The sequence below is a fragment of the Schistocerca americana genome, chromosome 8 (genome assembly GCF_021461395.2).
Source record: "Schistocerca americana isolate TAMUIC-IGC-003095 chromosome 8, iqSchAmer2.1, whole genome shotgun sequence".
Lineage (NCBI taxonomy): Eukaryota > Metazoa > Arthropoda > Insecta > Orthoptera > Acrididae > Schistocerca > Schistocerca americana.
Genome location: NC_060126.1, coordinates 150,748,292 through 150,762,305, shown reverse-complemented (window position 1 = coordinate 150,762,305; position 14,014 = coordinate 150,748,292). Strand labels below are relative to the sequence as shown.

Here is a 14,014-nt window from a genome sequence, read left to right as displayed (position 1 = left end):
TGCGACCGTAGCGGTCTTGCGGTTCCAGACTGCAGCGCCTTTAACCGCACGGCCACTTCGGCCGGCCCCATCAGGTGAGGACGACGGTTCAATCCCGCGCCTGGCCATCCTGATTTAGGTTTTCCGTGATTTCCCTAAATAGCTCCAGGCAAATGCCAGGGTGGTTCCTTTGAAAGGGCACGGCCGACTTCCTTCCCCATCCTTCCCTAATCCGATGAGACCGATGACCTCGCAGTTTGGTCTCTTCCCCCAAATCAACCCAACCCAACCCCATCAGGTGAAGCCTACAGACTCGGATGTTGAGAGCTGTCTGGATTAGGTTGCTGTGTGTGTGTATGTGGCAGGTGCGAGCATCCAGAGGAGATGCGTGGCAAGACGTTCGCGTGGATGTGGCGCAGTGGGTACAACATGCGCTGCCTACCCACTGACGGCTCCAAGCCGGAGCGCGACGCAGCCATGCTGGTGGGCGTGCTGCTCGGTCTGCTGCTGGGCATGGCGCTGCTCGGCGTCGCCATCTTCCTGCACCGCCGCCGCCTGCTCCCCACATGCCTCACCTGCGAGACCGGGCCAGCCGCCTTCTCCAGAGGCTTCTACAAGCGCGCTGGGCCCGCCACTGACGAGATGTACTAGCCGGTAAGTGGTACAATCGTGCCAGAATCTGTCCATCATGATCATTATCCTCATCCTCATCTTCAACATCCTCATCCTCAATATCCTCATCCACACCATCATCTTCCTCAGCATCCTAATCCACATCATCTTCCTCCACATCATTCTCATTCTGATCATCCTCATCCACACAATCAACATCCTCATCCACACCATCCATATCCTCATCCAGACTATCCTTGTAGACACCACTCTCATTCATACCATCCTCCTTATCATCCTCCTCCTCCTCCTCCTCCTCCTCATCATCATCATCATCTCCTCTCTCTGACTGCATGAACTGTCCATTACTTCATCCACACCATCCATATCCTCATCCACACTATCCTCATAGACACCATTCTCATTCATGCCATCCTCCGTATCGTCATCATCCTCCTCCTCCTCCTCATCATCATCATCTCCTCTCTCTGACTGCATGAACTGTCTCCTACTATCTCCCAAAGACTTTCCAGGCTGAAATCCATTACTTCTGATTCTATCAATCCATCCCTTTGCTGCTTCTTTGTGCCTTCGATCTTCTGCAGCATTATGATCTTTTCTGCAAATCATTTCTTCTCATGATGAACATAAAGAAGGCTAGTTTTTGTTTCAGTATCAGATCTTCCAAGGAACAATTTTCTGTAATACCGACCTATTTGTTCTCCTTGAAGTCCATGGATCTTTTAAGGAGTTTCCTCCAACACCATAGTCAAAAGGAGTCTATGAAGCTCAGCTTTTCTTATGGTCCACGTCTCGCACCTGTACATCACAAATGGAAAGACCATAGTCTTTGCTAAATGGATCTTTGTTGTTATCTGTACTCCATCAAACAATGTCAAGGTTGGCCTTTGCCTTTCTAGCAAGTAACAAGCATCTCTTGATTTCGTGGGTGCAGTTAGCATCAGCAGAAAAAAAAAGTCTGCGAGTCGAAACAAATGAAAATAGAAACTATCCTCATTCTTTCTCCTCCTACATGTAATCAACTGATAGTTATAGTTGCCAGAATTTACGTTTTCTTGAAATGCAGTATTAGTCCAGCCTCTGTGTGTTCTTCTTTCACCTTCAATATCTTTAACTCAATTTTGGCCATCAGGATGGTACCATCTAATCGTATTTATCTTTATTCTATTTTAATTCTATAATATGTTTGTTTTAATTCCAGTTTCTTCTTCATCTAAACTGACATTCGTCATAACGCTCCCTACATACAGATTGGCTAGATAAGGTGATAGTATACAGCATGGCCTTCACCTTTCTGAATCTTGACCAACTTAGTTGCTCCATATACGATTCTCACCATGCCCTCTTGGTCAGAGTATAAACTCCATATGTGGTAAGTCAGATGATCTGTTAATCCCAGTATTTTGAGTACATCTAGTAATTTGTTGTGTTCGACAGTCAAAGGCTTTAGTATAACCAATAAATCTGAGGTACACATCTTCCTAGAATTCTTTTGTCTTCTCCATAATCCACCGGATGCTGTAAGTTCGTGGATTACTTCCTTTACGACATCCTGCTTGTTCTTCAGGTAGCTCTCGGTCTATGTAATGGTGATCGGTTCCAGAAAGAAATCTTCACTTTGCAGCGGACCGAGTTCAGGTCTCGGTCGGGCACACAGTTTTAATCTGCCAGAAAGTTTGAAGGGATTGGTTGATAGGACACATTCTAAGACATCAAGGGATCACTAATTTAGTATTGGAGGTAACTGTGTGTGGGAGGGGGGAGGGGAGAGGGGTAGGGGGTAAAAATTGTACAGGAAGGCCAAGAAATGAGTGCAGTAGGCAGGTGCAAACGGATGTAGGTTGCAGAAGGTATTCGAGATGAAGAGGTTTGCACAGGAGAGAGTAGCGTGGAGAGTTGCATTAAAGTATTCTTTGGACTGAAGACCACGATGACGATAACAACAATAACATCAGAATATCCGAGGGCAGAGGAGTAAGCTTAATGAATTGCTTGTATGTGTTGAATAATTAGAGCCGATCAAACCAATTGATATAATCTGCCTCTCTGAACATCAAAAATGGGTCAAATGGCTCTGAGCACTATGGGACTTAACATCTATGGTCATCAGTCCCCTAGAACTTAGAACTACTTAAACCTAACTAACCTAAGGACAGCACACAACACCCAGCCATCACGAGGCAGAGAAAATCCCTGACCCCGCCGGGAATCGAACCCGGGAACCCGGGCGTGGGAAGCGAGAACGCTACCGCACGACCACGAGATGCGGGCTCTCTGAACATCCTGTGGACACTGGTATAGATATATTAAATGTCACAGGATTCCAGTTACACTATGTGATCAAAAGTATCCGGACACGTGACTGAAAATGACTTACAAGTTAGTGGCGCCCTCCATCGGTAATGCTGGAATTCAATATGGCGTTGGCCCACCCTTAGCCTTGACAGCTTCCACTCTCGCAGGCATACGTTCAGTCAGGTGCTGGGAGGTTTCTTGGAGTGCTGCACTGAGGAGAGGTATCGATGTCGGTCGGTGAGGCCTGGCACAAAGTCGGCGTTCCAAAACATCTCAAAGGTATTCTATAGGATTCAGGTCAGGACTCTGTGCAGGCCAGTCCATTACAGGGATGTTGCTGTCGTGCAACCACTCCGCCAGAGGCCGTGCATTATAAACAGCTGCTCGGTCGTGTTGAATGATGCAATCGGCATCCCTAAGTTGCTTCAACAGTGGGAAGCAAGAAGGTGCTCAAAACATCAATGTAGGCCTGTGCTGTGATAGTGCCACGCAAAACAACAAGGGGTGCAAGCCCCCTTCATCAAAAACACGACCACACCATAACACCACCGCCTCCGAATTTTACTGTTGGCACTACACACGCTGGCAGATGACGTTCACTGGGCATTCGCCTTACCCACACCCTGTCATCGGATCACCACATTGTGTACCGTGATTCATCACTCCACACAACGTTTTTCCACTGTTCAATCGTCCAATGTTTACGCTCCTTACACCAAGCGAAGCGTCTTTTAGCATTTACCGGCGTGATGTGTGGCTTATGAGCACCCGCTCGGTCATGAAATCCAAGTTTACTCACCTCCCACCTAACTGTCATAGTACGTGCAGTGGATCCTGATGCAGTTTGGAGCTCCTGTCTGATGGTCTGGATAGATGTCTGCCTATTACACATTGCAAACCTCTTCAACTGTCGGCAGTCTCTGTCAGTCAACAGACGAGGTCAGCCTGTATGCTTTTGTGCTGTACATGTCCCTTCACGTTTCCACTTGACTATCACATCGAAAACAGTGGACCTAGGGATGTTTAGGACTGTGGAAAGCTCGCGTACAGACGTATGACACAAGTGACACCCTATCACCTGCCACGTTCGAATCCCGTGAATTGCGCGGAGCGCCCTATTCTGCTCTCTCACGAAGTCTAATGACTACTGAGGTCGCTGATATGGAGTATCTGGCAGTAGGTGGCAGCACAATGCACCTAAAATGAAAAACGTATGTTTTTGGAGGAGTCCGGATACTTTTGATCACATAGTGTAGCTTCTTTCTTCTGTACAGAAAATACAGAGAACGGAGTAGTTGCCACATTGTCAGAAACTGTTTTGTTTTCAAGAATATTGATGTTAATAAAATTTTCTCAGAACAGCGCTTACAAGCTTGTGCAACAGAAGTAGTATTTCATAATATTTCATAATAAGTCGTTTGTAATAGTAAGTATATACAGATCACCTTAAGGAAATTTTAGCCTCTTCATCAAAAAGTCTGGAATCTCTGTCGTCCCATCTCACATTAAAAAACAAGGAAATAGTGGTTGCTGGTGATTTTAATGTGGATTTATTGAAAATTTCTGTCAGTGAACAAGTAGTGCAACCAGTAAAACTATCATTTAATTTAGTTCCTACTGTCAATTCCGCAACTACGATATGTAAATTCTCTGAGATTGCTATTTACAATATGTTTGTAGACAATCTAGGGAAAAGAGTCATATCACAAAACCAGTAGTAAATGGGCTGACTGATCATGACATGCAGTATCTTGTGTTAAATGTTGAAAATCTATTAAATCTGAGTACAGGAGCGTAATTGATCAGTCAAAAATTGAGAAATTCAGGAAACTGGTCAAAGACATGAACTGCATAAATATTTACAATAGTTCTGATTCAAATGGAAAATACAAAGCACTCATTAATAAAGTTACTTTCACTTTTGAAAATTGTTTTCCCTAAGAGGTAGCTCAAATCACACACAAGTCAAAAAATAAACCGTGGGTTACACAAGGAATAAAGATATCACGTGGGTCAAAAAGGAGACTATAACTACTATCCACGAACAGCTCTGATGTTAGCATTGTAATGCATTATAAAGAATACTGCAAAATATTGAAGCAAGTAACTCAGAAACTGAAGCAGCTTCATTATGAGAAAAGGTAATTACATCGGGCAATGAAAGAACTGCATGGGATATAGTGAAGACAATGACAGATGGGGCCAAAAAGGAAGAGGAACAAATAGCTCTAAAAACAAATGAGACTTTGGCAACAAGTGCATGTATTGTTGCAAACCTCTTAAGCAAGTACTTTATTTATTTTACTGACAGCTTGGGGTTATCAGGTACGGTGAACAATGCAACGGAGTATCTGAGACCAGTTTTTAAAAATAACTTCAGTAAAGTGGAGATGTCACTCACATCTCCCAGAGAAGTAGCATTCATCATAAAATCCTTAAAATCTAAGTATTCTAGTGATCATGAAAATATATCGACAAAAACAAAGGGTGTCACTGCGAAATACCTGTGCACTAAGCAGTCAGTCTTCATCTTGGGTCAGCTTCTTTTTCTTGTGTATATTAATGATCTCTCAACTGTTACATTGCCAGAAGCTAAATTTGTTTTGTTTGCAGATGATACAAACATTAAAGTAAGTAGCAAGACAAGAACAGATTTAGAAATAGCTGTTCATCAAATTTTCACTGACATTAATAAATGGTTTAAAGCTATTTCACTGTCATTAAACCCTCTACATGCAGTTCAGAGCCTGCAAGAGATTTGCTTCCAGCATGTGTATAACATATGAAGACATGCAGATCAAAGATGTTGACAGTGCTAAATTTCTTGGATTACAACTCTAAATTCAGTTGGGAAGCGCATACCACACAACTGCTTAAATGCCGCAACAAGTCTGTATTTGCAGTGAGAAAGATGTCAGATGTAGGAGATATAAATGTAACAAAATTGCATACTTTGCTTACTTTCATTCTATTACTTCATACAGGACCAAATTCTGAGGTAACTCATTAAACCAAGCAAAAGATTTTAGCATGCAAAAGCATGTAATGAAAATCACTTGTGATGTAAATTCTAGAACATTATGTGGAAACCTGTTCAAGGAACTTTGTTATCTAACAACTGCTTCTCAGTATATTTATTCCTTAACGACATTTGTTGCTAGTAATATATCTCTATTTCCAACCAATAGCTTAATACATAGCATCAATACTAGGAATAAGAACAATCTACATAAAGACCTCAAATCACTTGCCTTGGTGCAGAAAGGGTTCCAATATTCAGAAATACACATTTTCAAAAAAAAATGCCAGCAACCATTAAACACTTAATTTCAGATAAAGCATGGTTTAAGCAGAGTTTGAAAGACTTTTTGACAGGTACCTCTTTCTACACCATTGCTGAATATCTTAACAGGGAGTGTTAGACCAGCTTAAGTAAATATGTCTATTAGATTTCAGTTTTGACAGCACTTGGTCCCAACAGTCAAGATTAGGTATTTATGTATGATCAGTTTATTAGCAGTGCATTACAATGTTTCGTTCTGACATCGTATTAATTATGTAAATACACTCCTGGAAATTGAAATAAGAACACCGTGAATTCATTGTCCCAGGAAGGGGAAACTTTATTGACACATTCCTGGGGTCAGATACATCACATGATCACACTGACAGAACCACAGGCACATAGACACAGGCAACAGAGCATGCACAATGTCGGCACTAGTACAGTGTATATCCACCTTTCGCAGCAATGCAGGCTGCTATTCTCCCATGGAGACGATCGTAGAGATGCTGGATGTAGTCCTGTGGAACGGCTTGCCATGCCATTTCCACCTGGCGCCTCAGTTGGACCAGCGTTCGTGCTGGACGTGCAGACCGCGTGAGACGACGCTTCATCCAGTCCCAAACATGCTCAATGGGGGACAGATCCGGAGATCTTGCTGGCCAGGGTAGTTGACTTACACCTTCTAGAGCACGTTGGGTGGCACGGGATACATGCGGACGTGCATTGTCCTGTTGGAACGGCAAGTTCCCTTGCCGGTCTAGGAATGGTAGAACGATGGGTTCGATGACGGTTTGGATGTACCGTGCACTATTCAGTGTCCCCTCGACGATCACCAGTGGTGTACGGCCAGTGTAGGAGATCGCTCCCCACACCATGATGCCGGGTGTTGGCCCTGTGTGCCTCGGTCGTATGCAGTCCTGATTGTGGCGCTCACCTGCACGGCGCCAAACACGCATACGACCATCATTGGCACCAAGGCAGAAGCGACTCTCATCGCTGAAGACGACACGTCTCCATTCGTCCCTCCATTCACGCCTGTCGCGACACCACTGGAGGCGGGCTGCACGATGTTGGGGCGTGAGCGGAAGACGGCCTAACGGTGTGCGGGACCGTAGCCCAGCTTCATGGAGACGGTTGCGAATGGTCCTCGCCGATACCCCAGGAGCAACAGTGTCCCTAATTTGCTGGGAAGTGGCGGTGCGGTCCCCTACGGCACTGCGTAGGATCCTACGGTCTTGGCGTGCATCCGTGCGTCGCTGCGGTCCGGTCCCAGGTCGACGGGCACGTGCACCTTCCGCCGACCACTGGCGACAACATCGATGTACTGTGGAGACCTCACGCCCCACGTGTTGAGCAATTCGGCGGTACGTCCACCCGGCCTCCCGCATGCCCACTATACGCCCTTGCTCAAAGTCCGTCAACTGCACATACGGTTCACGTTCACGCTGTCGCGGCATGCTACCAGTGTTAAAGACTGCGATGGAGCTGCGTATGCCACGGCAAACTGGCTGACACTGACGGCGGCGGTGCACAAATGCTGCGCAGCTAGCGCCATTCGACGGCCAACACCGCGGTTCCTGGTGTGTCCGCTGTGCCGTGCGTGTGATCATTGCTTGTACAGCCCTCTCGCAGTGTCCGGAGCAAGTATGGTGGGTCTGACACACCGGTGTCAATGTGTTCTTTTTTCCATTTCCAGGAGTGTATTAGCAGTTCAGTTTACTGTAATGTATTCACCTATTTTCACAACCTCCTGACAAATAACCAGAGTAGTAAGTATTGTATTCAAATTTTTATGGTTTTTTATGTTATAATTTCTGACATTTTCCACAACTACGAGAATCATCTCATTTTTTGGGTCTATGGAACGAAAACTGAATCTAATCTAACAACAACAACAACAACAACAACAACAATGGAGGAAACGCTGAAACTACGTCAACGAACGTAAAGACCCTGACAGCCATAAGAAAATTGTGAGTTCCTTACATTTGTGAAATGTGGATAAATTTCTGCTGAGGTTGGGGCAGCCCAATGACAGTTGTGAATTGCTACCCTCCACTCGCACGATCGGTTTGATGGACGTGAAGATGGAATAATACGTTTACTTAGCGGCTAAAAATATCTTATCTAAAAATAATGAGGGCATTGTGATTGGCATTGCTGAAGATGATGAGAAACTGTTGGCTTCTTCCAACATTTATTTAGGATTACAGGTAGCGTAAGTTTATGCCTTTTTTGCTAGCGGTACGGCATTATAAACCCAACCTTCATTGTACACCAACAGTCTTTACATACCTGAGAATGCAGTAGGTTTAGGTAAGACCACAATGTATTTCTGAAATCAATTTGATTTTTTTAAGTGTTTGAACGTCTGTTCACAACTTAGATTGTAGCTTTGTGTTCTCTTTGTAAATTTCTCCAATTATTATTGACTTCTTCGTTTTCGAATTGTACTTTTAATGATGTCATTAAATTAATAATTGCTATTTAGTCGTTTTATTTGAAAAGTCAAGTCATTGCCACACAGTTTTGTCTTGTTATTTGTTGAAACTTACGTCTTAACTAATACGAAAGAGCCGAAATGAGTGATATCTATTGTTAACTAACACCTTACTTCTTTAGGATGCCGTTCGCTGCAGAGTTTAGTAAATATTTTCTCGTTTTTAAGTGAGAATAAAGACGTAATAATTATTAGAGAGAAGGGTAAAGAAGGGTTACTTTACTATTGTGTTTCCTGATTCTAATTTGTTTTCTTCTTTTTCAGGTTCTACTCGCGTCATGTCATAGCCTGGAGCTAGGCGACAACGAGTACCACCTGTCTAGTCGAACAGACTACAGTTACGAGCCATGCGTTTAGTTCGCATTTTTAAGTCATTTGCGAGCGTCGATGTTATGTATAAAACGCTTACAAATAAAGACATTCGGTGTTTCAGGATTTGATGTTCAAAGGAATCCATTTAAGTCGATATACACATCTCATTCAACGGAGTCTGATTTATGATTTCTCTCATTTTCATTTTCTCAAGTAAGAATGAGATATAATTTTTTTAATTTTCAATGGGCGACGACAATTATTGTTTTTGTATAGATGTTGTTCATCAGTTGTTTTACGTCTATTAGGAGACTGAAGCTCTCATGTTCTTCTACTTATGAATATTATTAGTGTGTTATACGCTGTCGACGTTAAACAGGAATATTAGTTCAAGATTTCTATCCGCAGAATTTGACATGTACTTAATTTATAATGGTTTGCTCAAGGAGTTATCATGTTCTGTTAGCTTTTGGAAACGTATTACAGAGTGTATTGTATTTGTTATATGTAGAATAGTTCCATTTTCAATAAAAAATTTTGTGTAAAGTTGTATTTTACTGGCTGTCCAACATGCCAACAGGAAAAATCCGGATGCAATTCAAAAGCAAGTGTGCAAGAGTGCAGCAGAGTACCAACTGCGGTATATTATGACTAGAAATCGGATTGTATGCAACATAAAAAGCTAGAACTTTATATGCAAATATACACGAAAAATGCTTAAAATATGCATGAAAAGTGTCGAAACATGCAAGCTCAAATAATAAAAAACATAGTAGTTGCTGCATGCGATATATCTTGAAGTCAGACCTGTGCATATCGATTGCGATAAAGCGAAAAATCGGAATATTTAGAATGCTTGTTCTGTGTCTTTTGTGGCAGTGCTCTCTATGAGATCAGTTTTTAAAAAACTGCAAAACGAAGACGCACACCGTGTTTCAAATATTGTTCCTTCCTTGCTATTGTCGGAAACAAGCTAATTCGATACGAGTTAGTTACCGAGAGACAATCGATACGCATAGGTCCATCTTCGAGAAAAATCACACACAGAGGGGCACGCACAATATCTCCGTAATATTTTATTTCAAAAACAACATACAGTAAGGAATATTTTGGACAACGTCAAAATTTGATAAATATTATCGGACTAAAGTATCGTTTATAAATTATTTTACACTTTCGTACTCTTGTAAACGTAAACAGTCAGGTACTGTTCCAAACGTTCGGTAGTAAGGTTTCGATCACTAAAAATATTTCTATAAGCAGAAAAAACCGTTCTACATCAGCTGAAGTGGGCAATATTTCAATTTGGGTAGTATGTTGGCACTTATTGTTTCTGGCAAAACTTCACCCGTCCAATTAATGAAACTATCAATTTGGGACAAAGATTCAAACGGTGCGTTAAGGTTCAAAGTGTTTCCAAATTTTTCTTTAAGTTTTCTCGGGAATACCTGCAACAATGAGGAGTTCACTAGACTAACTCTATTCATTAACTGAATAGATTCATTCAACGCCGAACCCTGAGTTTCAAGCTTTTTAATATTCGCAGGTGTATGGGAAAAATGAGTGCTAATCACAGCAACGTTTTTTTTAATGCTGGAATCATTAAGTGCTTTCTTGCACTGGAAAACTGCCAAGCCTCTGCACTATCGGAGTCGTTTACTACACCTCTGATGGGCTAGAAATGCTCATTGAAAAACTACACAGCTTCGACTCACGTATCCATCAAGTTACCACTGGTTCGAAGAGTAAAGACACATTTGGTAGTTTTCCTTGATGGGAGCAGAAACACTTTCTCTGTGAATCACATCAGTTTGTTTATATTCCCAAACGCGGATCGTACTTCCTCAGCAGGGCGATGTACTCCGTGAGTAAAGCACGTCACATGAATCAAATTGGGATGAAATACTTGGAGGTCTTTTTCTGCTCTGGCAGCATCTGACAAACACAAACACCCTTTCATCTGCAGAACATTCTGGAAATATATTCCTAATAACTTCATTCACGAATCTGGCGATCGTAGAATGATTTCTCTTTTGACGTTCTTTGCAGGCCACTAAATAGGAAGGAGGAGACTCTTGTTTTAGCGCACCAACAATTAAATTTGCAATTTGGCGGCCACAAGTGCCGTTAGTTTCGTAAACAGGAATCCAAATAATGCTGTCCTTGATTTCATTGCGTATTTCTTCCAATACTTGTTGGTAAATTATCGGTATGTAATTTTTACGCAATGCTGATTCATCTGCTCTGTGTTGATTTAACCAATATTTGTGAAGAAAACCTCTGAGGACAGTGTTGTAACTTTGTGTAGAGGAATACTACTAGCAATGAATGCTTCACATAGATCCATAACTGCAGCATGGTGCACAACACGTTAGACACTACACGTGAACACGGTGAACTTTGTACAAATAAAACGACAGCTAAACTGAAACAATGGACGTGCGACTAGGAACTTGCATAATTTAATTTTTGCTGATGCGTCCGATACGACCGGGCAGTCGCGTTGACTCTGCCTGCCTGTTCCTGTTCAGTGAACAGTTCGTTAGCCAGTAGCCTCTCTGTTAGCGATCACATGCAGGTCGCGGTCACTCTATAACACATCAAAACTAACATCTTCCTTAAGGATGCAATTTTCACGAATGCTACTGTGTTTAACCAGCTCCTATCACTCTGAAAACGTCCAATACAAACGCAGTAGTTAGGGCACACTGTTTTCCTGTGCTTGAAGAAGCATTTCATGAAAATCGTGAAACTGATAACTGAAGTGGCTGCAAATGAGGATTTATGTACGTGGCCCAAGGCTGCTTGAAACCCAGCCTTTTTTTGGAAATGTCTTCCCCCTGAGGGCATACATTTACCGAAAGGAGATGACATAGCTGATTTCCTGCACTTTTTTCAGAGTTTTTGAGCACAGATCTGCGCTCATGAATAATTGGTATGAATATTTACGTTCCCATAACTAACGATACACTTACAAATACATGATAAATCGAGCAGTTTAAGTGATTATTGTTCCCAAATATTACATACTGAAATGTATTTCATTGTTATTCTGTATAAAAAATTTTGTCAGTTATATATTTAAGACGTCAGTAACAACCAAGCTAAATTTAAAACATAAAACCAGGTCAGAAGACGTCAAATACCACCGGTAAATATTCATACCATTACTCACTTGTTCGCTGTTATTTCAAGATTATCGATACTTAAAACATATAAATGGTGTTCAAACTTATTCTATTGTGAATATATTAACACCAATAAAATCGATTGTTGGTAGTAAATAACAGCATTTGAGAACGTCGGTACACAAATTTACCACTGTCAGTTAAAAAGTTAACATGATGTCGAATGACATTCTCAGGCAAGTGAAATGACAATTCGGTGCACAATAGCATGTTAAAAATGGTACTCAATTTTGTACAGGCATCGTGAAAAACTAACAAAAGAATAATTCATAGCATTATACTATCATACGTCCGTAACTGTAGATCCACGATTTTTCTCGATGATAAGTCGAATTTACATGCTGGTTAACGAAACTGCAAACAATGGAAAATCCAGAATGGAATGTAACAATATTATGAAAAGGGAAGTTGCCAATCACTATACATAGCGTAGTCGCAGATAGGTACAGCGAAAAGACTGTCACAAATAAAGCTTTCGACCAGTGAGACTTTCGTCTTCCGCGCGCGCACAAACGCAACTCACACAGGCGACTGCAGTCTCAGGCAGCGGAAACCTGAAAAACTGCGTTTTCGCTATTCTTCTTTCGTTTGGAAAAAAATAGAGTAACAAAACAAAGTTGCGCTGTGCAGTTAACTGAATACACTACTGGCCATTTAAATTGCAACACCAAGAAGAAATGCATATGATAAACTGGTATTCATTCGACAAATATACTATACTAGAACTGACATGTGATTACATTTTCACGCAGTTTGAGTGTATAGATCCTGAGCAATCAGTACCCAGAACAACCACCTCTGGCCGTAATAACGGCCTTGATACGCCTGGGCATTGAGTCAAACAGAGCTTGGATGGCGTGTACAGGTACAGCTGCCCATGCAGATTCAACACGATACCACAGTTCGTCAGGAGTAGTGACCGGCGCATTGTGACGAGCCAGTTGCTCGGCCACCATTGACCAGACGTTTTCAATTGGTGACAGGTCTGGAGAATGTGCTGGCCAGGGCAGCAGTCGAACATTTTCTGTATCCAGAAAGGTCCGTACAGGACCTACAACATGCGGTTGTGCATTATCCTGCTGAAATGTAGGGTTTCGCAGGGATCGAACGAAGGGTAGAGCCACGGGTCGTAACACATCTGAAATGTAACGTCCACTTATAATAAACACTTCTTGTCTAAAGTTCAACTCAGCATTCACTTAATGAATCTGATTCAAACCGATAGACATTTAAATAGTTATTCTAAATTTCTATCTACAAAAATTTAATTGTATATTGTCTGGCCTGAACGACGTTCTCGTAGGTTGTGGCGAAATTGTGACTTCTGGAATAGGCCTCGTCTTCTTTTCTCTCGTGCACATGCAACATAAAATTCACACAATGTTTAAGTAATGCTCAAAAATGTGTCCTGTCACAGTGAAGCCAAATTTAATATTTCTAAAATTTAAAAAACCTCTCTCGCACCGGCCTGATTTAGCGTCACTGATCAGGATAGTAAAAACATGCGTATATTAAGGGAATTTTCATTGACAAAGCAGGCTTATCACATTCACACAGTTCAATACTGTTCTATCCCGATTAAACTGAGCTTAACTTAAATTCCATAAGGCAGTGAAGCAATTTCGAAGTCTCGGTGCGACGAAAATTGTCAGTCGATCTCCTGGAAACATTTGTAATAATTATTAACTTTCGGTGATCACATGGGGAAGACCGGAGATCTGCTGGTAAGACCGTGTTAGCCTATTTATTTGAAGTAACTGGATATCTTGAGCATACAAAACGGCAGGTTCGTCCAGTGTAAATCAGACGTTCCCCACTGAT

General features: G+C 42.0%; 1 protein-coding gene across 1 annotated transcript in view; it reads left to right on the top strand.

Annotated features, from left to right (window-relative positions):
• The window catches only part of LOC124545375 (leucine-rich repeat-containing protein 15-like), a 54,852-nt gene extending 45,301 nt beyond the window's left edge, over positions 1-9,551 (top strand). The window contains exons 7-8 of the mRNA XM_047124286.1: positions 345-633; positions 8,958-9,551. Coding sequence (XP_046980242.1) covers positions 345-630 — 286 coding nt within the window. The 3' untranslated portion in view covers positions 631-633; positions 8,958-9,551. The remainder of the gene's footprint in view (positions 1-344; positions 634-8,957) is intronic.
• Positions 9,552-14,014: the final 4,463 nt, after the last annotated feature.